Consider the following 26784-nt stretch of genomic DNA (forward strand, 5'->3'; position numbering starts at 1 on the left):
TTTTTGCACCACAGACTACAATCTGGCCCTATAATGCCGTCAACTTTCATGCCTGCAGTAAGAGTGTGATATTTAAAGAACTACTAAAGGAGTAACAAAATATAAAATTTATTCTTATTTAAAAATCATGAGTCAATATTTCTACAAAATAATTTCAGTTTGAATAAACAGATGAAAAAGGTAGAACTTCAGTTGGTTGTAACCTATAAGTAAATAAAAATATCTTTTAATTTAAAAAAACAAATGCACTCTAAAGGTCAACTTTAATGAAATGCAACTGTTCAATTTCGGCCGACAAAACTACACTTTGTATCAAAACTACAAAACTCAATTTCCTTCTTTTTTTAACTTATTTTTTCTTAGGAAAAAAGAAGAAATATTGTCTATAACCATAACATTTTGTGTTTTTTAAAATAGTATTATTATTAAAGGATGGTACATAAAGGTATATATTTTTACGTTTAAGTTGTTACATTATTAGCTTTAAAATATTTTTTATTTATCTTTGCTAAGGTGGATATACATGCTCCAGTCTGCTTGACAAACATGCTTGAGCAAATAAACTTGAGTGTATGCAGGGGCGTGTACAGAAATTTTTGGGCCGTCACACATGACTTTTATGGGCACCCCTCCATACTGTTTATGCCTACATCTCTACATATATTTCACCCCTCATTTTAAACTCTTGAGCCCCCCTTCAGGCTGGAGACTGGGTCAACAGATGTACCTTCTACCTCCCTCCTGTGCAAGCCACTGAGTATATGTAGGACAACTTGACATAAGCAGAATGCTTGCACAAGTAGCTTCCTTCAGTAAAAGTATCCTGGTGCACATGATCAAATTTGCTTGCTTTTGTTTGTATAAGCATGCTTGAGCTAAGTGTAGCCACCTTTTGAAAATCAACAAACCTTTATGTCATAAATGAGGTTTAAAAATCTCAAATTACTTAAAATTTAGCAATTTTAAACTTTTTTTTTTTCAATTGGAAAAAAAAAACGTAACTTATTGTTTGATATAAAACTTTAAACTTTTGCTGAAATTAAAAAAAAAGAAAGAAAGTATTGAGTTATTGTTGACGCTTTAGTTACTTTCAAAACAATAAGAAAATCAATATATTTCTGAACAAAGTGTAAAGGCTACCATGCATAGAAAGCTACAAATCAGAAGAAAATAATGCACTGAAAATTTTTATTGAAAATTTCGATAGATAGTTGAAACTACAAACCTGTTCTAAACTATAAATTTCATAATGTTGCAAAGGAAAATGCTTGTTGGTACTGTAAGTGTTCGGCATAGAAACTTACCAATTCTGTTCACTGTATTTTGTATCTTTCTTTTCAATAACATGAAAAGTGTACACTGGTCTAGATTTATCAGTTGTATTTTTTCCACTTTTATGAATTACAGAACCATGAATAACCACACAGTCTCCTAAAATAATAAAATAATTACCGAATTCATAAATTAAAAAAAAAGGAAAAAAAAATGTTTTAAAAAAATTACATCAAAACAAGTTTTAAAAAATATTTCAAATCATACTTAAAAGAAAATTATATTTTACCTTTTTTGGGAAGAGTGGGAACATATAGGCTATCATCAAATTTAGGCATTTCTCCATTTAAAATCAAAAGAGGATTTTTCTCTGGATTCCTGACATATCTTTGGTATATTTTCCCATCTAATGATAATGAATCATTACTATAAAACATGATTATTCATGCTTGGTATAATTAAAATATTATTATTTAAAATTTAAAACATGATAATGTAAAATTCAACTAAAAATAAATAAATCAAACAGCAGTATAACAATTTATCTATTTATTTATTTTGTTAAAAACTCCTCCATATGCAGACTGATATAACATATCATGTGACTCAATGTTCTTGTCAATATTGCATCGTACTGCTGTACTGTAAAACCTCTTCTAAAAGACACTTACATGATATAGGCACCTCTACTAATGATTCAATTCAAATTGCACATCAATAATACAATGATCGATATACTTAGAAGTGGTTTTTTTTTATTAATTAGCATTCACATGTGAGGCAGTGAGAAGCAAAGGGATGTAAGTGGCAAAATTAAAAATTTGAAGATAACCAGAACACATGGTAGGTGAACCTCTCCTCTGCCTTGGGGCAAGAGATGGTACTAGTAGCCCTGGTAGTTACTGCTATATAGCATGATTTACAAAAAAAGAAAAAAAATTAATGAAAGCCTACCTTGGATGTTATCTTTAAACGCATTTTACTCAAAACTTGAAAATGTCCACTTACATCCCTTTGCTTCTCACAGACTCATATAGTAACATGGCCTTCTCAACTATCATTCAAGATTTTTGCTATTTGTTCCAGTTACTCAAACAATGAGTTTAAAGTTAATGACTGTCGTCTGCAAATAAAGCATATGCACCCTGTGGGTATAATGCCATGTGGATGAATATAACAATCATAAATATTAAGAAACTAATTCGCTTATCACTGTCAATTTTATTAAATAACAAAGAAATGACACAGACACTTTTATTTTTTTTGGATAATGTATTCATGAAACTCATAAATATGTGAGAAAATTGTAACGGAGATTTTTTTTAATCAGGAAAATTCTATCCAAATAGAAATCATAATTGAAATCCTAAAATGCTAAAACACTTGATGGGCTTATCCTTGAATCATAAAACAGTCAAGACATTTTGTTCAGAAAATGTTGGAAGATTACCCATCAAAATTGTAAGAACAAAACAGAACCATGGAGAACTTCAATTAGTTAACTAGAGAGAAGATTAGAAAGAAAAGTATTCAGAGGATTAAAAAAATCCTTTTTGAAACACAGCTGCCTTATTTTTGTGGATTTACCGTAGTATGATTCAGAACAAGAAAAATAAATCTCTTAAAAAATGTATTTCAGTGTAGAAAGCTTTTTCCTCAACTAGCGAGATTTTCTTCAGAAAAAAAAAAAAAAAATGATTCCAAGTCATAAACAGCATTTTTTTTAAGAGTTTTAAAATACTTTAAAAATGATTTATACATTTTTTACTTATGTTGTTCCTCTTTTTGTCCAAGACACATACTGTATTGGTTTTAGAAAAATTTCAAATGCTTTTCAATAATCCACTATTACAGCAAAAACATTTTGAACAAGCATAGCTAGATTAAAAGTGTCAATAAAATTATGAGAAAATAAATTTACTGATTCATTTCTTTTTGCACATGGCATTTCTTAAACAGACAAGGCATTTAAAATGAGAAAAAAAAAATTAAAAAAAAAAAGTAATAATAATATATATAACATAGCTACAGATCTGATTGTACATATTTGTGTATATTTTTTAATTAGTGAATATATCACTTGGTTTTTCACTTTAATTTGACAAGAAAATAATAGTACTTAGCTAACTAGATAAAAGTTTTGAAGTAGGATTTGTTAGGATAGTGGGAACCTTTTTGAGAGTAGTTCTTTTTTGAAGCCTTAAACAAAACATTATAAACTTATTGTCTTTATTTTATCTCGGACATCATTAATGAACTAAAGTTCATTATTATTTTCTATAATAATGCTTTAAATATTCTTAACAAATGTATTTAAAAAAAGATGGGGGCCACACTTAACCCGTAAAAGGGGTAAGAAAGTCACCCCCTTTTATTTAAAATTAAATCAAGCATATCTAAAAGGGGGGGGGAGTAAGGAGATTTTACTTGATAAAGTATGTAAATTTTTAGTATGAATTATTTTTTTGTAACCGCATCTATTTACGAGATATTCACTGTCTTTTAAATCTATATGACAGAAAAGTTTCAAACAAAAAACATAACAATTACATCTATGAAATTTACCAAAAGCCTATAGGTACTTATTTTACTTCTTAACATATAAAGGTGTGTTCAATAAACGTAATACAGTTGATTAAGGTTGATTTCGGTAAATCTACCAAACTATAAGCTGAAAAAGAAATTGTGAACACTAAATGGCTGCTTCTGTTTAAAGTGTGCTAAGGAAGAACTCATACTGGACTTTATAACGTAATACTTTATGGTCTACTTTGATGTAAGTTTAACAAATACATAATTACCAGTTTTAGCACTTTTTGTAGTTGAACTATCCAATTCCTACTTGGTCATCATAGTTGTCTTGAATTTCACTAATACAAATATTTAATCAAAGTTGCTTTTCATTTTGAAATCCTTATTATTATACAGGGACCCACTTACCCCTTACATATAGCAAAAATTTACCGGGTAAGTGGTCCCGTCCTTTAGTAAGTCCTTTTAAACACTTATTAATAATATTTTATACAAAAAAGCTTGTTGCTGTATGAACTTTAACCCATTCTTTGCCCCGGCCGATACAGGATCGGCCGCGCAGTTTGTGTTAATACTGCCCCGGTCGATTCAGGCTCGTCGCAAGAAAATGGTTCCTAACTGCCTTCGACGAACCTGTGTCGTCACGGCGTTTCTAGCAGTTTTTGCCTCGGCCGAATATGTGTCGGCGGTTCTTCCAGGGGCAGAACCCTGTTATTGCGCTTCTCTGTTGGGTTCTGGTGCTTTTAGGGGAGCGGTAATCAAGCTCTTTTCCTTAGACAAAAGGGATGTAACTTACAGTATTTCCCAAAACTTGTTGTAATTTATTTTATTTTACTAAGATATTAACCTTTCAAGTACTCCTGGATGGGACACATATAATGCTTCAAATAATCAGGCATTATATTTTTATCTTTTCGTGGAAGCTTTGTTTCTTAGCATTCTGGCATTTGAACTCCTGAAGAACAAGTGTGAAAATATTTCCTTACACATTTAACAATATTTCTATGCCTGAATAAAGCAAATAAACAGATTTTTTTTTCTTGTTATCAAAAATCCACCTTCTTACACAAGCAACCTTCACTAAATTGTTCAAAATCCTCAAATTTTATTATTTATTTTACACAACATTTTTTAAAAATTATCTTACACATCTTAATTTTGTACAAGTATGTTTTTTTTTTTTTTTTTTTAAATTATAATTACGCTTTTTATTTATTTGTATACTATTATTATTTTTTATTATTTATTTATTTTTAAATCATGATATTTTCAAACTTAAATTTTAACTTTTTATATTTGCGGCATCCTTTGATGGATTTTTAGTGACACAGTTTTGAATATTTTTAATTTCACAAACAAAAATTATGACGACCGCATTGATTATACGTAATAGTTGACCATGCAAAACATAAAATATACACTACAGTACAAATGAAATTATAATATCTTGCGTTCTTTTCGCTTTACTCATACGAAACGAAACATTCCTTTTCTCCCTTTCTTTTTCAGATTTTATTTATTGTTTTAAAATAGCTCCAATGTTTTAATTGCACCTTCTTTTATGAGATTTTAAAAATAGAAATAAAATATTTGGTTTCTTTTCAATAATCAAGTTGCCTTAATTAGTAAATAATCCTATGAAACTAACTAAAATTTATCTAAATATGTTTTAAAAAAAGAAAAACAATCCGACTCGATTTCAAGCAAGATTTTCTTTTTTTTCTTCTGAAGACATGTTCTCAAATACAAACAGTAAAGCTTGCTTTGAAATTCCTTTCTGATTCAAACTGTTTTGTTGTAAGGAAATAATGTGGAAGGGTTGACCGCAAGACACCAAGGGGGACATCTCCTTAGGGAATCCGCCCAGGCAGTCTCTGTTATTCTTCTCTCAGCTGGGGGCTTTTAGTTGCATACACAAAAGTATCCTTTAGGGAAATAGGGGATTTGCCGCAAGTTTTGATCTTTTGTAATCATTTATCTTTAAAATACTTCCCACGCTTGAGCAACTGATATCTGGACACTCAGAAGGGATTTAAAAGTCGTCGCAATTACGATAAAAGAACCGAAAAGCAAAGAGATGTCTCTGTGTTTATTGGTCGTTTTGAAGGGTCACAATGTATCAAAAGGCACCGAAGAATACTTTTTATCTGCTTAGAAAATCATTCCCACAATTAAAGCGTTTTGTCCATTCAAATCCCTTTCTCACAGGTTGGATCGATCAGTCAATTGTTTGAAGAATGTTTTGTTGAGCCCTTTTGAAAGTAGATCACCTTACATTTAACAGTTTTGATTTCTTAAGTGTATAAAAAGAAAAGAATGATATACTGAGATAAAAGCAAAAAGAAAATAAATCAATAAAATAATTAGTGTTACAAAAATAATTGCTTTTCGTCCTATCCTCTATTGTTTATTATTTTCCCGTTATGTACTGTGTAAATTTAATGAATATTTCAGCACATATTAGCAACCTTGTATTTTATTGAACTATTTGATTCAGTGCCAAAAAACTAAAAAAGCGAAGCGATTTTCGAATGCAAGCTGAACAGCAAAAGCAACATCAAAATCCCGAGAGCAAAATGGGGAGAAAAGTGATATTACAACGTAGCAAAAAGCAACTCCGTTCGTTATCTGCGGCATGCGCGTTAAGGGGTTTCGGGCTGATTATGGAATGGGTTAAGTTAAATTATGTGTGAAAATTAATTTTCTTAAAGATAATAATAAAAACTAACCTGGAAACATTTCTTTGAAAAATGTTGCTTAAACTCCCCCCCCCCCAAAAAAAAAAAATCAGTTTTTTTTTTCTTTTTTTGAGTAGTGTTATGACCCAGAAAAAAATTCCACAAGACCCAAATGTGTGCCAAACCAATGTGATGAAGTTTGACATGATTGGTGCAAAAAAGTTTGAAAACTATCCATATTTCAGTTTTAAGGGGGTGACTCACTTACTCCAACCAACCCTAAATTGAAAAAGAATCATGGATTATAAGCAACATAATTCCTTTATGCATATTTTTTTAACACAGACAAACTTTTAAACACATCAGTGTAGATTAATAAGGAGTTTTACTGCAACATCATGAAGTGACATTTTTTTTTCCTGTAGTAAAATAAAACTGCATAATTTTCTGAAATTTAAAATAATGATATAAAAACCTCTACATAGGGGCAAACATTTCAAAAAATAAAGTGCACATATTTTGCTATACTTTATTTTAGTAAGAAGAACAATATATTTTGGTGTAAATAAAAACCTCACTTACCTTTATGAGATTTTGGAATGAACCATAAACAACCATTGTCCAAGGTTATATCAACTAAAGGAAACCAAAGCCCAATTGTGCTCAGAGGTTCAGTATATAAGAATGTGGAATCTTGATGGGGTGTGACTTCAAAAGGAAACAAATTGAAGCAGTTTTAAGTGAAATAACTACTTCAAAACCATGAATAAAGGTCAGAAAGGACAAAAAAAAAGTAAAACAATAATTTATAAATGTTAATTTGGTACCATCCAATAATAACACTAATAATAATTATTATTATATTTACTGTTTCATAAATGTTAAGTTTTTATCAAAACCGTTAAATGATTCAAGTTATTGTGGCAACTTTTAAAATTACCTACTGGTTCTAAATGCCTGAGCAATGAATTTAGTATAACAATACTTAATTTAATCCATTTTTGTTAAATTTTCAAACTTGATTCAAATCTCTTTTTTAGTTTTAAAATGAAAAATATAACTAAATTTTAATACTTTGGGAAAATGAGACTCTCTTTATAACAAACCCCATTTACATAAATTCTAAATAAACTAGAATTTCAATTAAAAAAAACAATTATTTTTCATACATTCTACAATTGGCACAAAGAAAACCTCTTAATATTAATTATCAATACTATGAAAATAAATAATAATTTACAAACTGAAAATGTAATGCGTAGCAAATTATCGAATATTGACAAGCAATAATTTTGTTAAAGATGAAAAAATAATTTAGTTTGCTTTAGATGTTATAATATGCAGCATACTAATGTACATTTTAATATAGTTTTATTTGTACTTACCTTCTCCACCAATTTCTGGGTGCTGAAAAGAGATTATAAGTAAATATATGTGCAAGATTTTGATTAAAAAAAAGAAACATTTTATGCTGTCAACCCTTTTTGCTTAAATCGTCTTCAGCATATTTATTTATCTTAAAATGGCCCCCATTTTGTTCTCATAATTTTGGAATTAATTCACAAAATGTTTTTCTGCTTGAAATTATTTATTTATTTACAAAGCAGATAAAAGGTGCTTTTAGAAGAGAGAAAAAAGAAAGGAAGATAGAGAAAACTAGGCAATTGTGACACACAACTATAAAATGTAGCAAATAAACTTTGGACTATAAATTGAATGAAGATCGCAGAGGTTTCTTTAGCTACAAGTACAAGACTGAAAATAAGAAATTTTTTTAATGTACACAGTATGGAAATATATAAAAATTATAATACCACAGCTGTTAATTTTTTGGTGGGATCAGTGATTCTTGCATGAGTTTTTGTCGTAATACTTAATTTGTGTTGGACCATGTGCTGTAACACTTCATAGTGTCATCCCCTTCTTCTCTAGATGTTAAAAAAACCCTCTCCTTTCACTTATTTTCAGGTACCTTTTAATATCCTTATTACCGATAAACCAAGTAATCGGTAGATGTGGGGGGGGGGGGGGGTCTCTGAGGGTGTCAAATGTCAAGTATTTCAATCTTTTCCAGAAAAGTTATTTTCTCTTTGTGAACAGAGGTGTAGCTGTGACGTGGATTTGGTTGATTTTTTTAGGCTGATAAGCTACTCAAAAATCAAATAGATTAACTCAATTTAAAAAAAAAAACTTATTTCACTCTAAAAGTGCTTTATTAGTATTTAGTAAGTGAACTTCTAACTTTTTGATCAATACATTTCTAACCTTGTCACAGACGAAAATGTAGTGAAGGCCTAGTTAATTCTATGATTCTTAAATTATCTTGAGCAGTTTTTTCAATTACTTCCTCGGCAAAACATTTTGTGGTTTGTCAAAAAATTTTTGTTAATATGAAATGATAAAAGTTGTTGTATTTAACATTTTAAGTATTATTTAAAATTTACTGATGCTCAGTGCACTATGAATTTAGTTAAAATAAGGGATGTTTTGATTTTAAACATTTAATTCAATCTGTCAAGTGTACACATGGCAAAGCAAAGTAGTTCATTTAGTGTACCTATAAACTAATTTAGTAAATCACTTATGTATTCATGAATTAGTTGAGTTATTTACATCCATTCATTCAGTAATTCCCTTATTTATTCATTCATTCACTCATTTTTTCCCTCATATACAATGCATTTATTTATTGTTATTTGTTTAAAGTTTCATTATTTATTCATTTATTTGTTTATTTACTCATTGATCTGCTAAAAAATAATATTAATAATCAAATAAAAAATATTACATTTAAAAAAAAACAAAAACTGGGAAAATTTTTCACTTTTTTTTAAAGGTACAAATTTACAGACAAACATTAAAAAAAATATTTCATCGCAAATTTTGTTAGAAAATGCGTTGTTATTTCTTTATTTCTTCTTGTTCATTTTGAAAAAGGTAACTGATCTTAACTATTTGACTTTGCACCACATTCCCCTACTTCTACAATATAATAAAAAATTTGATTATAAAAAAACTGAGTAGGCCTACTAAAACAAGATCTTTATGAGGGAACAGTGAACTCTGATTCTTTTTCAGCATTTGAAAATACTAAGAAAAAGAAAACTAAATCAAAATTCACATATTGTACCTTATAGATTATCATGCTTTGAACAATAGCAGGATCTTCGTATTCAAAACAGCGAAATAAATCCTAAAATTAAAATTAATTAAGGTTAATAATGAACAATAATAACATTATGAGTTACTTTAGAAGCTTTTTGTAGTAAATTCAAACAAAAGTATACAAAATAACTGCATGTAAATGTCTCTTCGTAACATTGTGTAAAGGTAATTCGTTTCAGGGACAATTTTTTTAGATGAAAGATAGAACTGGGCGGTCATTCCAAGCTCGTCAGCTTGCGAGATCGAGATTTTCGCTCACGTGATCGGATGTGACGTAGAAATGTAGCATTTTAATCTGCTCGAACTTAGCTTGCGGTTAGGTGAAAGTAGATTAGAATACTCTTTGTGACATTTTTACCTCACAACCGATCACGTGAGCGAGAATCTCGATCTCTCAAGCTGACAAGCTTGGAATGACTGTTCTGGAAAGAGTAGAAAACAATGTAAAAATTAATGGATGATAGTACCAATGCTCTAGACTGGGACAGGTAAGGCCAGTACAACAATGACACATGATTAATATCAAGTACCAAGGCATGCCAGGTTCACGTATGAAGGGGGAAACTTCAAGCCGGTTTACTGCACACTGCGGGATCTTTCCAAACAAATTTTCACAAATTATAAACAATTGATGGCATCCTATTTCAAGCCATGTTATACAACGACATAGAAATCCTAAGGCATAATGCTAAAAAAGAAAGGAGAGGTAGAGATAAGTAATTGACTGGGGTTAGTATTTAACCCTACAAAATTTGTCTAACAAACTCTTGAAGTGTTCTAACTATGGGTGCCCGTATAGAGGGGCAAGTGGGAGCTCCAGCCCCCCCCCTAGAACAGGGTCGATCCTAGGGTGTCGGCCGCCCGTGTGCAAAGACCTAATGTGCCGCCCCTCAAGAGTAATTTGCATATTTTGACGAATCTTTAATGCCTATATAAATCTTTCTTTAAATTTCTATGCCAAGTTTGAACTTTTTTTAAAAAAAGGGGGGGGGGGGAGGAGATCTTTGATAATAAGTTTAAAACGCAAATTTAGGCCATCTTTGGTAACGGTAGGGGATCTGGCAGCTATCCTCCGGTAATTTCTCGGCACTATTTTTTCAAAAACCTGTTTTAGGCTAGTTTTGAAAACAATAAGGAAAACGTGAAAATATTCCGATCCAAAATATTTTTCGGAACTGAAATCCATTATAGGCTATTTTTGGGAAGGAAGGATTTTAGAGCTCTTAAGTGGATATTTCTAAAATCTCAATTTTATATTAGCTTTGGTGACGTTAATAAGACTGGGAAGCTTCTACGGATCTTATGGATATTTTTCAACATTAATATCTGAAAAATATAACTATAGACTTTTGTCCACCTTACCTCGACGATTGATGGATTATGCCCTAGCACCATAAAAAGTTACATAAGCCTCTCAGTTCGTCACCGGAATTCTTTAGAAAGTCACAAAATCGTATTTTAAGCATTGTTTGATAACGATGGGACTAAGAACGGGCGGGGGTTCAGTGTGCCCTCACGAACTGTGTTTTTGAAACTGAAGGCAATTTCAGGCTAGTATAGGCAGGAAGCTGTGGCTCCATGAAATCGTCTAAAAACGAAATTTTCAGGTATAGCGATTGCGTTGGAGAAAAGGGGGATCCGGGATGGTCTTTCCCCAAAAGTTCTTGAAACTGATTCTTGAAAAACGCAATTTTAGTTTGTTTTTCGATACGTTAAGTGAGAGGGGGTGGAATTAGAAGCTTCTCTAAAGACGCTAATTGAGACTGTCTTTGGTAGTAATGTTTGCGAATGGATTTCGGGGTCCTCCACTGCAAAAATTTCGAAAAATGCTAAAGCAATTTTATATGACGTTTGATGATAGGAAGGGCTGTCGTCTGAAAACATGTTCTGGATTTTGGAGCCAACATTTAGTTAAGGTGGATTAAGTTAAGGCGGAAAAGGTGAATCAGAGACTTAATTGGGTCCTTAAGATCGATAGTTCAACCAGCAAAATTTTCCGAAAGTAAAGTCAAGGAAGCGGTGCCCTTTTAAAACCTCGGGGGTATAGGCAGTTGCCTAAGTTGCTTATTTGGTGATCTGGCCCTGGGACGGGATGTCAAACATATTCTTTTGATTTTATCGATTGTCGGGAATAAAAAAACGGTAAAATATGAGTTATTGAATAAATACTCAAAATTAGTTAATAAAATATATTATTAACAACAAATACTTAATTAAAATACTAGAAAGCACAAAAATGTATGCAAGTAAAACCTTTTAAGTTGACCACCCTTGTAAGTTGATCACCTGTCTGCTTTGACCACCAATATGCACCAAACTTGGCTGAGAATCTTATGAAAAACCCTTTGCAAGTTGTCCCCATGTCTAAGTTGACCACTAAAGTACTACACCGCAAGGGGTCAACTTACAGACTTTTCTCATAATTAAAAATAAAAGCAAATGAGAAAATAAATTTTATTATTCCATTTATATTAAATTTGAAATTGTTTCCTTCGCTTGAAATTATTTTATGCACTACATACATAGGATTATTATCAATCAAAAAAACTCAAGGGTGATGGGAAAGGTCTGAACCCCCTGGACCCTTCCCTTGTGTGCAGGGCCGATCCTAGGGTGTTGGCCGCCCGTGTGCAAAAACCTAATGTGCCGCCCCTCAAGAGTAATTTGCATATTTTGACTCATCTTTAACGTCCATATAAATCTTTCTTCAAATTTCTATACCAAGTTCCAATTTAAAAAAGAAAGGAAAAAAAACAGAGGAATGATAAACTTATAAAAAGGAAGAAAAGTTTTATAGTAAGAAACTCCTTAGGTACAATTTATATCTTTGAAGAAAGTAATAGATACCAAAATTTACTAGTCTTAAAAACGCATTTTATAGTCTGTCGTCGGTGACATCAGAGGAAGGACGGAAGATTGGGAAGCGGGGGGGGGGAATCAGGGGAGGGGGGATTACTCCGAAAAAAATTATCGAAATTGGCGTATGAAAAATAGTTTTAGGTTATCTTTGGTTGTGTTTGGTTGCAAGGACAAAATAGTCGGGTATACTCAAGGTGCATGGAGAAATTTTCGAAATTGATGTCAAATATCGCAATTTTAGGAACTTTTTCGCGACTTCAGGAGATAGTAATGTTGATGTTCTTTCCTAAAATTCTTTTCAAATTGAAATCAGTTTGAAGCTATTTTTTGTGACCGTAGCGTAGGAAAGATCGGCGCTCTTCCGGAAAATTTTCCGAAACTGAAGTTTAAACACGCAATTTTGGGTTACCTTTGTTGACGTAGAGAGGAAGGGAGATTCAATCGTCTCCCATCGAAGGTTTTCGAAATTGAAGCTAAAAACGCAAATTTAGGCTGTCTTTGGTGATGGTAGGGGATCTGGCGGCTTTCCTCCAGTAATTTCTCGGCACTATTGTTTAAAAAACTCATTTTGGGCTATATTTGAAAACGATAGGGGAAACGTGAAAATATTCCGAACCGAAATATTTTTCAGAACAAAAATTCATTATAGGCTATTTTTTAGAAGGAAGGGTTTTGTGGCTCCAAGTGGATGTTTCTAAAAGCGCAATTTTATACTGTCTTTGGTGACGTTAACAATACTGGGAAGCTTCAGTGGATCTTACATATATTTTTCGATATTAATATCTGAAAAATACAACTATAGACTTTTGTCCACCTCTCCTCAACGATTGATGGGTATGCACTAGCATGGTGAAAAGTTACATAAGCCAAGCAGTTCTTCTCCGGAATTTTTTAGAAATTGAAGTCGCAAAAACGTATTTTATTCATTGTTTGATAACAATGGGTCTAAGAGCGGGCGGGGGTTCAGTGTGCCCTCACGAACTGTTTTTAGAAACTGAAGTCAATTTCATGCTAGTTTAGGCAGGAAGGGTTCTGTGGCTCCACGGAACCGTCTAAAAACGAAATTTTGAGGTATAGTGATTGCATTGGAGAAAAGGAGGATCCGGGGTCTTTCCCGAAAGTTTTTGAGACTAATGTCTGAAAAACGCAATTTTAGTTTGTTTTTCAGTAAATTAAGTGAGAGGTGTGGTATTAGGGGCTTCTCTAAAGACTCTAACTGAGACTGTCTTTGGTAGTAATTGCAAAAAGTCCATCGCAAAAATTTTGAAAAAGAAATCCGAAAAATGTCATTAAGCAATTTTTGATGACATTAGGAAAGGCTGTTCTTTAAAAACATATTTTAGATTTCGGAGCCAACATTTTTAGGCTATGTTTGTTTAAGTTAAGGTGGAAGGGGTGAATCAGAGATTTAATTGGGTCCTTAAGATCGGTGGTTCAACCAGTGAAATGTTCCGAAATTCAAGTCCTAGAAACGCAATTTTAAGCCTTCTTTAATTTCGTCAAGGAGGTCATGGCATCCTTTTGGATCTTCGTTTTAGAGCTACATTTAAATTTACTTCCCGGGGAAAGGACTACCTGATCTGTAACCGGGCAGTTCATTCAAGATTTTAACAGAAAAATTGTTGTAAAGGGGGGAAAATACAACATTTTAGTTCGTCATTCATATATGTTACTCTCAAGGGAGTCGCAATTTTCCACTTTCTCTCCACGCATCCACGATTGTTAAACACAGAGTTTGTTACATACGAGTAGTTTGTTGTTTGAAATGCTTGCGAGAGTATCTAATCAGTATAGACTTTTTTTATAAATAAAATATGTCTTCATTGTTTAGGTCTATAAAAGCTTGGGGGGGGGGGAGGGAGGGAACATTAGTGGTTGCCCTCGGTGCTCCTTTTAGACGGCACCATTTCATGCTTCAGAAGGGGGCCTTTCCCCTCCCCTGTATCCATGCCTGGTTACCGGTTCTGTCACAAACTTTGCAACCAAATGAAGCATGTGTGTTAAGAGTAGATATTAATGGACAATGAACCAACGCAATGTTTAACATTCCACCCTAACATTCTATTTTTCTTAAACTATGCTATGCTGTCGGGAAATCGACACATACTTTGACAATTCAACATTTAAAAATCAACATATTTATTCTACTTATGATAAGTTATCTTGTGAGAAATTCTTGAGGAATTTTGTTTGATTATAAGAACTATATGATGCGGCCTGCGGCCGCCCCTTGCTTTGGCCGCCCTTGTGCGGCGCACACTCTGCACACCAGCTAGGATCGGCCCTGCCTTAGAAATTAGAACTTCGTTGCTTTTAGTACTTTTTTCTTTGCATAAATGTAAAAAACATTTCTTCCCCAGCCATTAATGAATACGTTTTTGAAAATGTCAAATTTTAATGACACTAATCTGTCCTGAAATAGGTTTCCATGAGGAAAATGTCCTGCTAAAATATTTGTTCCCCCCCCCCCCTCTTTACAATTTTGCATACGGGTGCCCTTGGTTCTAAAGTATCTTAAGTTATGACAGCACAACAGAGATATATGCTGAATCACTGTCAAAGCTTAGGATCTCGACAATGTTTTAAGAACTCACAATTTTGATTCATACAGTCAAAAACTAGCACACTTGTTAAACATTGGCATTGTCTTCCAATATAAACACAGTTTAGGACTCATAATGATAAAATTGTAAGGATAATTTTAAAAATGGGTATTTACCTTGGAGTACATTTTCCACTTACTTTTATTTTTTTGTCAAAACTGATATGTTTAAAAGTTGGATTCCACCAGTGAAGGGCTATCAAAGTAAATAAAATTATTTTTAATAAATATCAGCAAATGTGTTAAGTCTGTACAATGAAAGAAAAGTTCAAAAACTTTTCTAAATAAATATCTTTCAAAAGTTGAATCATTTGAAAACTTTTTTAAATTTCGTAAAACAAATTATGAGCCAGCAAGTCAATCACTAAAAAGAAACAAAGGGGGAAAATATGCTTGATGAAATCATATTTAGTTGTTATAAAATTAAACTATAGTAGATTAAAATAGCATATGGGTCATTTCAACTACCTTACAATGCAAATATCTGCATAAGAAACATTTGTGCAGAATCAACAAAGAGAAAAATAACTATTTTATTTAATTACTAAAAATATTAATCATTAAAAACATATTCTTGGTAAAATTATTATTGCTCAGTTAGCAATTTTCAGAAAAAAAAAAAAAAAGTTGGTGCCACAATAATAATACTGCTTTTCATGTGTAATGGAAAAAGTTATTTTTCTTTCAAAATTAGGAACAAAAAAATAAGTAGAAAATAAGTAGAAGGGGAAATAAGTAGAAAAACAAATACAGCGAAATCCTGTTACAACGAATACCAATGCAACAAAATATCCGTTTCAACAAAATTCATTTTGAGCATGGGTGGATTTATGGGTGATCAGAGGGGGGCAATGCCCCCCCCAGTTTTGGGAGGACTTTATGTAGTAACAACACATCTTTCAAAAATTAAAAAAAAATCATGATTTTTTCTTTTTTGAATAGAAAATTAAAGTTTATTTTTTCTTTTAAACTTAAAATAGCCGTTTCTTACAAAGTTTGAACAATACTGTACTAGTGTATAATCTACTACTCAATTTCAGAGGCTGGAAAGTGCAAATTATTAATAGGTTCTAAAATCCCTGAAAAGAATTGGCGCAGTATAGCCTACAAGGGCTCTTGAACCAAAAACCCAATCTAACCAACCAAACCTTGAAAATAATTAGACAAGTCTTTGAAACTCCTAAGCAAAGTGTGCTTCAATTTTATTTCTTATCAAGTGTATAAATTAAGAATTGTTCGAATGGGTAGTATGTTACTCTCTTGATACCTATTCTCTAAATCTGTGTACCATTTCTTTTAAAGTATTAACTTGCATCACAAAGCACTTTTAACTCTTTAAGACCGAGCCGGGGAGAAATTTTACCACAGTTAAGTCCTGACTTTTTCGCCTAAGCTATTTTAGAAATGGAACCGTCCATTCTGAAGACCCCTCGTCCGCTCTTCTTCAGTTCTTCTGTTTGCTAATTGCAATAGGCGTGGTTAGCTGTCACCTTAATCACTCACGCTTCGGGCGCGTGGAGCTCTTCACCATTGCCCTAATGCCTTTATCGTTTCTTCGATAGCTTTTGAACTTATGTCGAGATGCATAACAGTCATCTTGTTTTCTTTATTTTTAGAGTAGGTAAACAAAGATAAAAAAAATTAATTATAAATAAGAAAATTCCTGTTCAAGCACAAGCTTAAGATTTATCATGCAATAATTTAACTTATAAAACTAATGATAATTGATGTTCTTTTCAAATTGGAAACACGTTTCCGATTTAAATCAATTTGCACAAACTGAGAGGGAAATAGAACAAGTCGCGTGAAGGAAAAAGGTAGAATGAATAAAAAGCAACGATCTAAGTTTCCTCATTTCCCGTTCTTCCCGAAAAGCGGACATCTTCACAAGTTATGCGCTATCAATCCTTGTTATAGCATTGCCAGAGGGGACAAGTCCATCATTGTCACTTGTCCGGTGGTCTCGCAGATGAGTTTCCTTTCATTCCTACCCATAATATTACTAATCACTTTCTTTTTTGGGATATCATATTCAGCCTGCGCCACAAAATACCTAACTTTTCTAGTAGCTTACAGTTTTGGAACAATTTTCCACGATTTCGATTGACTAATTAAGTTTGAGCATAGCCATTATTCTTCTCCAGAAGAAATAAATTATAAAACATGGAGTTATTTTAATTACTTATCAAATTATTTAAATACTACTTATTTATTTAGATATTAGCAACCGAAACATTTACAAAACTCCTAACTGATCTTTTCAATTTTTCTCTTTTATTTGGTGATTGAAATAAGGCTATAATGCTCTGACTAATTATAAAGCATTTTTATTTTAAGAAACAAAAACATTTTAATATTACTAACCGCCTTCAGCAAGTAGTTTTTTCGCTTTTTATGCCATTCACCTTCTTACTCCAAGAATGCATCCTTCGCTGGCTGCTCAAATAATTTTGATGGCAGTATAAAAATAATTTCAATCAACATCTATATCTCTGGTGACATTTATCAGCATATTTAAATCTATCTACCAACTGTCTGTCTATCTCTATAGGGTAAAAGTGGGAAAGACGCCATACTTTTTGTACAAATTAAATAAAAAATTAAAGATGCAATATAACTGAACCCTTTGTTTTATTTTGAACTTACACTATTATTAGGTATTAAAATTATTATTAACGAGCTTTAGACTTAAATAAAAAAGAAATAACAAATAAAATTGTAGATTGACAACAGGCCATCTCTCCCATAACGTGTGGGAGAGACGCCTTATATAGTGTGGGGGAAATGCCATCTATGTTATTATTTATTGTTTTTGATCTTTTTGCGGATTATTTCCATACCAGAATTATTACAGTACATTGTACATGACTCATGCAGCCATTTTTAGCATAAGGAACATTCAATCCAGTCAGTTTTTCTTTCTTTCTTTTCTTTTTTAATAGTAATTTTTCCAACATTCCGTGCACACACAAGCAACGTATTTTCGCTTCACTGTCGAGCTAGGTAGTTTAGGGATTAGATAAGACTTCTCAAGAATATTTGTAGGCGTTTCTTTACTAAGTGAACGTTTGTCTGAAAGTTGATGTGGAAACAGAGCTGGACAGGCAGTACTTTCAGGAGGAATTTCAAAAGTAGCTACTTGAATTAAACCAGAAATAGCAAGGACATGATCAGAAAAGCATTAGGATTGAGTGGTATTATTCCACAAGCTTTAAAACCTGATGTAGCATTTCCCACGGCGTTCCATAAAGTTATAATTCTTCATTTTTCGATAGTTCTCCTTTTTTTACTTTTTCATCTGCCAGAATTAAGGTCTCTTCACTCCACTGCCCCCTGATTACCGTATGCTTCCTTGCTAATTTTCTCGGCATTCAAAAAACAAAAACATTTCTAAACAAAACATCTCTTTATTTAGTTTTGAAAAGTTTGGCATCTCTTCTCATAATGTGGGAGAGATGCCACATAAGTATGAAGTACCTAAGTATTAACATATATATTGCAAAATGTTGTTGAAAAAAGTTAATAACAAGCTAAATCAATCGTTAAAACTTTTACGGTGTCTTTGTTTTACATGTAACAATCATTGAAACCAAAGCGACTCAAAATTTTCTTGTTGAACTTATGATCCCCAAAAGAAGTAATTATTGTACTCAGATTGCACAGTCAAAAGATTTTTGACTGTGCACCCTTATGACAAAAATAATAATGATAAACTTTAAAACTGTACCTACCAATTTTATACATTATTTATTATCATTAGCGCAACTAGAATTACATTCTTTAGTTTTTTTTTTTTTTTAATTTCTTTAACACATCAGTCTTTGCCTAAAGAAAACCTTTGAGTTAACACTTTAGCGGCTGAAATAATATGCAACTTGCTCAATTACTTAGTAGAAATTTGCCAAGATTGATTCTTGCAATAAAACTCAATGATCTGGTTCTAATCTTAATTTATTTCTGTATTGTGCTTGAATTATTGCCTTTGAAGGAAATGCTAGTTCCCTCAAAGCACCTGAATCCAAATGACATGATTTCAAAGTCAAGTAGCCCTTAGAAATTTCTGTTTATCCCACTTCAGACAGCTGTTTCTGAAGATTTAAGTAGATTTCACCTTTTTTTAAATCATGGTTCTAAACTTACATGTTGACAAAATGACTGAATTTTCCTAATTAATAAATAACATGTTGTTCAGAAGAAAATTAGAAAATGCTGTTTTGAGATTGAGTTTTTAGAAGTGCAAATATATATTACTAGTGCTACCCACGCGGCTTTGCCCGTAGTAGAAAATTAAAAGGTCATTTGGTTCGCTTGTATATTTACAAATAATGGATGATGAATTTCTCGCCCATTTGCTATGTTCATTTTCTCGCCAATGTTACTGTTCCACGTTATGATAACTTCGTAATTTTCGCTTCCACTTTACGATAATTTGCTGAGTAAAATGTTCTTAAAATTTGAATAGAAGTATTTTCGAATGAAACAAAACAAACTCGAATTTTTGAAAAATCGCTTCGAGGTGCACACCCTTATGCTATAAACTTTGTGCCAAATTTCATGACAATTGGCCGAACAGTATAGGCGCTATGCGCGTCACAGAGATCCAGACATCCAGACAGAGATCCAAATATCCAGGCAGACTTTCAGCTTTATTATTAGTAATGATATTGCTAGTAATTATCACTTTACTCAAAATTTGTAACTCTAAAGGTAAAGTGATAATACGCTAGATTAAAAATTGTATAATATCGTAACGAAATTCTTTTCTCTCGCCCATTCTGAGAGAACTAGTAGCAAAGGCATTTTCTTTAGTCACCTGTTCGACCTGATTACTGCAGTTGATCGAACCATGCATACATTTTTACATATTATGTGTGTTTATGTAGTTTTATGTTCTTGTAGAATTATAACCTCCTCTATCACTCTTTGTGGGGCGCTACTGTTTGGGCAACAGTTGTGTGGTGGGGCGCAGTATATTTTCACATGCTCGTTAAAGCTCTAGGCAGATTTGTTTAGCTGCTTTCCAAACTCTGATTTGCGAAGTGTTACTTTTAAATTTCTAAAACTGGAAAGAAATAAGTACATTTCGGTTGAGAATAAAAATAATGAAAAAAAAGGTTAATAGATGGCGAAATATTGTAAGTAGTAATTGCACACCCGTGTTTCGAGGTTCCTTGTAATGTTGTTTTGTATCAATTTTATGATACTTCGTACATAAATTTATAAACCCTAGAATAGCATTCGTTTTTGAAGAGTGGTATGAAAAAGTGAGAGTTAAAAGTGCAGGAAATTGAAACGAAATCGTAGAGCAGATTCGTCTTTTCTTATTTTTTTGAGGAAGTCAAGCAACCTCAAGTCATTAGCAGATCCCCATTCAATGCAATTGTCGCTAGCACTTGCTAAATAGCTATCGGCAAGAAGAAAGAATCTTCTTCAGGGAGGTCTCACAGTAGGGGTCTTCTTCTACCCATCACCCCTGCATTCCCACAACTCGGCCGGGTACGGCCGGTCTCGGATCTAACCTACAAAGCCGTATAGGGCCGGCCTCGGTCTTAAGGAGTTAAAGCTTAAAACTTAAAAAAATATATTATTTGCCTATTATTTCTAATTAACCCTTATAAGACTTCAAAATGCAGAATTTTATATCCATTTTAGATAATTTCCTCCGGGGGAGTAACCCGCGGGCCCCCTAAAACTGGAGATATTCTATATCCCACTTAAAAGGGAGCATTGCGTTACTCTCTTAATACCAGCCCCTTCTATTTTAAGGTCAGTTTAAAAGTACAGCATGATTACACACAGTAATGAAAACGACACATAAAAAAGTAAAGAATGGCCTTACGCATCACAGAAAACAAACAAAAACATGGGGGGGGGGGGGGGGGCAATTAAAAATGTTGCTCAAAAAAAAAAAAAAAATCCTGCCCCCCCAAGAACTCAGTTCTAAATCCGCCTATGATTTTGAGTCCCAATTTAGAGACCATTACATTGCTTGAATTCCATGACAATGAAATTCAGGTAATAACGAACAAAATTCATGGACCTTTGAAGTTTGTTGTGACGGGATTTCATGATATGCATAAAAAAACTAGAATGTTAAATCAAAGCAATATTTTTTTAAATAAAAGTGAGAATAAAACAAATTACCATGTCCAATTTTATTCAGTGCTTTACTTTTGTCAACAACTAAGTTTCCTACAAAAATTAATTTTCAATTCAATTTACATTTATTACACTATTTATTATTTCATGAAAATAAAAATAGAAATGACACTGATCTTAACCTTCTTTATCAACAGCATCTTTTTCAAAGAAAAATGAGATTTTGTCTCCAGAATTTATGAAATAATCATCTCGAGACTAAAAAAAGAAACATGGTTGCAATTAAAGCGCATGATAATTTGCAACATGAAGAGCAATTTAATGATAGTAACAACTAAACAATTATAAAGAAAGAAAAAAATGATTCCAGTGTGTACGGCTCAAATTTTCAGAGTACAGGGTGTCTGAAAAATTTTGACACATTTTAAAAATTCTTAGAAAAGCAACAAATTGTATGAATATGCTATTTGCACCATAATACTTCACAAGCTCAAAATATTTTTATAATTGTAAACAAGAAAAAGAAAAAGGTGTAATTATGTGCAATACACCAGACAGCCTGGTTATTACATCCAGAGATTGCAGTTTTGCTCTTATTGGAACTCATCAGTCTGGATTAGTGAATAACCGAGCTGGAGGCAGATGTCATTTCATTGAAGCTGAGAGTGCCAACAAAATGGTAGATAAAGAAAATTTATCTCACCAGCCACATCTGGGAAATTTTGCCAGATGATTTGGCAAAATTATTATTGTTACTTATTTTGACTTCCTTTAAAGAAGCAATTCCTATGCATTTCGTAAGTTTTGTTGTTTTCTATGTGAGACTTTTTTTTATGCGATCGATTAACCACCAGTTAAAATTTTATTTTCTAAAACTGTGTTGTGAAAACTATTTTTTATAGCTACACGTGAAGTTTTGAAAGATTTTTTTTATGCGGTCCCTATCCACCACACAAAAACAGGTTTGGGTGTATACATATAATAGAAATATATTGCAAACTGTTAAAATTAAATTAAAAGACTAGGCATAATACCTGATCCTTTCCAGTGTGAAATACAGAACAATGTTGAGGTGGAGAAAAATTTTCAGCTAATTTTGAACATTCATTTTTTAGACTTGCAACTTCTGTGTCACTGAGGAAATTTGGGATGATAACATATCCATTTTCAACAAACTAAATAAAAAAAAAAAACAATCTAGTATGTTGAGCAAAAGGAAAGCCAATTATATGCATCAGGGGGGGGGGGGGAATCCAGAGTGACATCTGACACACCCTCTTTGATCAAAGATAGCTTAAAGCTGCGTTTTTGGAGCTTATAATTCGAAAAATTGAGAACAGGCTCTCTATTTATGGTCCAAAGTGGCACTTATGATCCCCACTAAAACCAGAGAATCTGGATCCACCATTGGTATTTATGTATACAATTAATTATTCATTAACCACATCAAACTAACTACATTATTTGAAACTATATTATCTTAAAAAATTGCAATTTGCATCACAAATGTGAAAAGAAGTGTGACCAGGGGTCTGTCCAGGATTTTTCACAAGGTCTGTTTTTTGTGAAAAATAAAATAATTTTGTGAAAAATCAATTATTTTTGTGAAAAATCAATTATTTTTGTGAAAAATCAAATAATTAAAATTTTTTTTCTTGTAAAAACGAAAGTTTAGACTCTTGAGATGGTGGAAACTGCATCATTGACACTTAAAGTTGAGTGTTTTCTCTCTTTTCTGTTGAGAATATCATTCTTGAGTGTTTTTCTAGTATTTGAAGAGAGGGGGGAGGCATCGCTCCCTGGGGAGATGGGCACCCCTCAAGTATCAATATTTATCTACGATTCTACATCATATTAAATTATACTAGAAATGTTTTTTGTATAGTATTTAAAATAACTGTAAGAAAAAAAATTAGGCAGGGGTTCAGCATTTAACTTTTTAACCCAAGACACTGTTTAAGAGCACAGAGTTTCATTCAAACCCTATAAACTCCGTGATTTTCACAAAAATAAAAAATATTTTATTTGTTTACCTCTTAACTAAGCGTACTAAACATCGAAAATTCGAAAAATCAGATTTCCACAGCGGATGCAAAGAGATTGCAATCCTCAAAGTGAAGGAATCAAAAGTATAAAAACGGCTTGTAAAATAAATATTTTTGATAAAATTACTTTTGAATTGCATTTTAGAGTCCTATGATAAACATATCATTAATATCTGGACACAGTTGAAGCAAAAATAAATAAATAAATAAAATAAAAAATAAACCATCCATTCAGCATTTTAATTATTGACTCATAAAAGAAAATGGAATTCCCCTTTAAAAACTTGAAATAAGCTTTGTTACAAAAATAAAGAAACTTTTTATTTATTTGCATCCTAATAAAGCAAAGTTAGCCGGAAAAAAAGAATAAAATATGATTCTCATATTGGATGTAAAAAGATTGCGTTTTTCAAAATGTAGATATCTATAGAAAAAAAAACGGTAAATAAAAGTTTATTTAAAGTTAGTTATCCTTTTTAGTATCGAAAAACGAAACCCATATAACTTTCTCCCAAAATAACAGTTTAACATCGCACCACCAGACACTAAGTGGCGATAAGTTTAAATTTTGTAACCCTATCTGAAGCGATCACATCCGCTCCACCCATATTATCCTTTGCAGTTCTAAATTCATTTCACTGTATATTATTGATGATTAAATCATGAGTGGGGAGAAAAGTACTTACTACGCCTATTCAGAGAATGTTGACGCTTTTCCAAAGAAGTTTACAACAACACCGCTGCATAAAACAAACAAGCAAAATTATAAATCAAACTGACTTCCAGGTGTTAATTTCTTTCAAAGAAACCAACAACAGGCATTATATTTATTTGGCGGTAGTAATTATTAATGGCTTGCAAGAGCATCACAAGAGTGCCGATTTTTTTTTCCTTTTGCAAAATTAGCTGATTTTGTATAAGTTGATTCCTCTAATTTAACTTTAAATATAATGCATTATTTTAATTTGAGATTTGCTCTTTCAATAAACAATTTGTGAAAGATCCGTTTTTGTTTACCAGAATTTTGTGAAGGGTCCGTTTTGGTTGATCGGATTTTTGTGAAAGGTCCGTTTTGGTTGATCGGATTTTTGTGAAGGGTCCGTTAACGGACCCAAATTTGCTCTGGCCAGACCCCTGGTGACATCATTGTATTTTTTTGTAACAGTGTGTTATTTAATATAGTATCACATGTGACAAGGGGTAAGGTGAAATGTAACACTTTGTGATGGGGGGAGGGGGAATATGAGTAGAAATAGCGTGACATTTACGGACAGCTCCAAGACAATTAAATAAATGTTTTTTTTTTTTTATGAAACATATATATTCCAGAAAAGTTGATTACAATAACATACCAGGTTTTTGAAATGAAGTGCTATCTGAACTTAAAATATTGGACTTTCAACTAAGAAAGTGCAGATTATGATTTCAAAAAACAGGAGAGTTGTGCATGTATAGGAGCTATGTAGATCATATTAAGGAGCTAGAAATAAAGGGTATCCGAAAAATCCTTGACACATTAAAAAAAAATCATAGAAAACCAACAAATTGTCGTATGAATTCGTGGTTTGCACCATAATACTTCACAGGTTCAAGAGTTTTTATGACATCGGGGAAAAAAAAAAAATGAAAAGGGGAAAAAAAGAAGAAGAAAAAAGGCATTTTGCAACCAGGGTCTGAGTATATGCTATGGTTGTAATTCTTCGTTTAGTAATTTTCATTCCTTTTTGCGTTTTCCCATGTTAACAAAAACGATTTAAAAGTAACTTTTAAATCATTTTTGTTGATAAAAGTTTTTGTTAACATGGGAAAACGCAAAAAGGAATTAAAATTACTAAATGAAGAATTACAAGCATAGCATACACTGAGACCCTGGCTGCGAAATGCTTTTTTTCTTCTTTTTTCCCCCCTTTTCATTTTTTTTTTTTTTTTTTTTTGATGTCATAAAAACACTTGAACCTGTGAAGTAGTATAGTGCAAACAGCAAATTCATTCGACAATTTGTTGGTTTTCTCTGAATTTTTTTAATGTGTCAAAGACTTTTCGGACACCCTGTTTTACCTTCTCCACGTTATGAAAATATCTATAGATTAAAAAATGAAATTTATACAACAAATCAAGGCAATGAAAGAAAGAAAAAATATTACATCTTTAAAAGCTTTTACATAACTCATGGCTACCTCTGATATACAAAATAAAGTTTATGGGCTTAAATTGATAAACTTTCCACAGCAGTGAACAAAATCATACCGCTATCGCTTTTTCCGTCAAAATCACGTGTTGTTTACAAACACGAAAGAGTTTAGTTATCGAAAATTTACAAGTTCTATTTAAACCATTAAAATACCTTTTTCCCTTAAGAAACTTCTGAAAACAACTTTTTATCTAATTGCATCCCTAATTTCACTTAATTGTAATTTTTTAAAGAATGAATTCTGATTTCAGAAAAAAGATCACAGCAACTAGTTTCAGAATGGCAATGGTTTTATTATGAACTGTAAACAAACAAAGAAAAACAAAAAAAAAAAAAGAAAGAATGAGAAAATAAATTCTCGATATTTTCATAGCTCCAAACGGAATTTATGCTTTCATACACAAGAAACTGATGTAACTAGCTTTTTGTTTTTTGCGATGTCTGGATTTGTTCCAGGTGATTTAATACTGCTCTCTAAACCTTTTGCATATGTTTTGAATAACGTTTCAAGAGGAAAACGGTGTGACAATTGTTTTAAAAAGTAAGTCTGCGTTTCTTCTTTGTTTTTAATTTGAATTGGAAAATATTGAACAGGTTGGTATATAATAAGTGCAAGTTTTTTGCAAATTCTGTACGGAATTCGCTTATTCCTTTTTTTTTTTTTTTTTGCCTATATCCCATAGAATAACGCACTGAAATTCTCGTTTAATTCGTTTATTTGTTCAAAGGGTGTGAAACAAAGTCTTATGCGTTTGTATGTGAGTGAACTTTCTTTTGTGGAGGTTGTTGCGTGTGAGCTTGCCAAACGTACCGGTTTTCTGGCAAAATCCCGGTTTGCAACTAAACGTTATTTCTTAAAATTTATTTGCATTTGTTAATTTTTTATTGGCACATTTTCTGTGATGTATAAAGAATATTCCTGATCCAATGAAACGTTTTCAATATTTGTGATTATAACTTTTGCTAAGATGCTTCAAATGAATGAGTTCAGTGCATTGGTAAAAAAAATGAACAATCCTCTGATGAACTGATCATTTGAAAGAACGACATTGCCCATCTCTGTTAACCACTATCCAATTCTGATTTCTGATTTTTTTTTTCTTTCATTTGTAGAAATAGTAATCTGAAAAGATGCAGTCAATGCTCATTCGTTTACTTCTGCAATAAAGATTGCCAAGTAAGAATTTCAACTTCTGTTTAATTATGCAAAATTTAACTAGCACTGGTAGTATAAACAATACAGATAATTTAATATGATTTAACTTATAAAGTAAGAGTAACCTGTTAAAAGTTTTCTCTATTCTGTATTTATGTGTTAGGGGCCATTCATTAATTATGTAA

The 26784-nt window shown here is 32.1% G+C and overlaps 1 protein-coding gene across 2 annotated transcripts; it reads right to left on the bottom strand.

Annotated features, from left to right (window-relative positions):
• Positions 1 to 94: 94 nt before the first annotated feature.
• On the bottom strand, positions 95 to 25518 carry LOC129216110 (phytanoyl-CoA dioxygenase domain-containing protein 1-like). Of its 2 annotated transcripts, XM_054850262.1 has the most exons (11): positions 25397 to 25518; positions 22242 to 22382; positions 21390 to 21465; positions 21253 to 21300; positions 15249 to 15304; positions 9613 to 9675; positions 7868 to 7889; positions 7065 to 7190; positions 1562 to 1678; positions 1305 to 1431; positions 95 to 203 (listed from the first exon to the last, which is right to left on the bottom strand). In XM_054850262.1, the coding sequence occupies exons 1-11, from the start codon at positions 25421 to 25423 to the stop codon at positions 155 to 157; spliced, it is 852 nt and encodes a 283-aa protein (XP_054706237.1). In that variant the 5' UTR covers positions 25424 to 25518; the 3' UTR covers positions 95 to 154. The 2 variants fall into 2 exon arrangements, with proteins under 2 accessions (XP_054706237.1, XP_054706238.1); XM_054850263.1 differs by lacking the exon at positions 22242 to 22382 and having other exon boundaries at positions 25397 to 25514.
• Positions 25519 to 26784: the final 1266 nt, after the last annotated feature.

This window comes from Uloborus diversus, chromosome 2 (genome assembly GCF_026930045.1).
Source record: "Uloborus diversus isolate 005 chromosome 2, Udiv.v.3.1, whole genome shotgun sequence".
Classification (NCBI taxonomy): Eukaryota; Metazoa; Arthropoda; class Arachnida; order Araneae; family Uloboridae; genus Uloborus; species Uloborus diversus.

Coding starts and splice junctions, on each gene's coding strand:
- LOC129216110 (XM_054850262.1), bottom strand. CDS start 25,423: ATGAGTTATGTAAAAGCTTTTAAAGAT. Junction 21,301..21,389: donor AGATGCTGTTGATAAAGAAG/GTTAAGATCAGT, acceptor TAATTTTTGTAG/GAAACTTAGTTGTTGACAAA. Junction 7,191..7,867: donor CCCAGAAATTGGTGGAGAAG/GTAAGTACAAAT, acceptor TTCCTTTTGAAG/TCACACCCCATCAAGATTCC.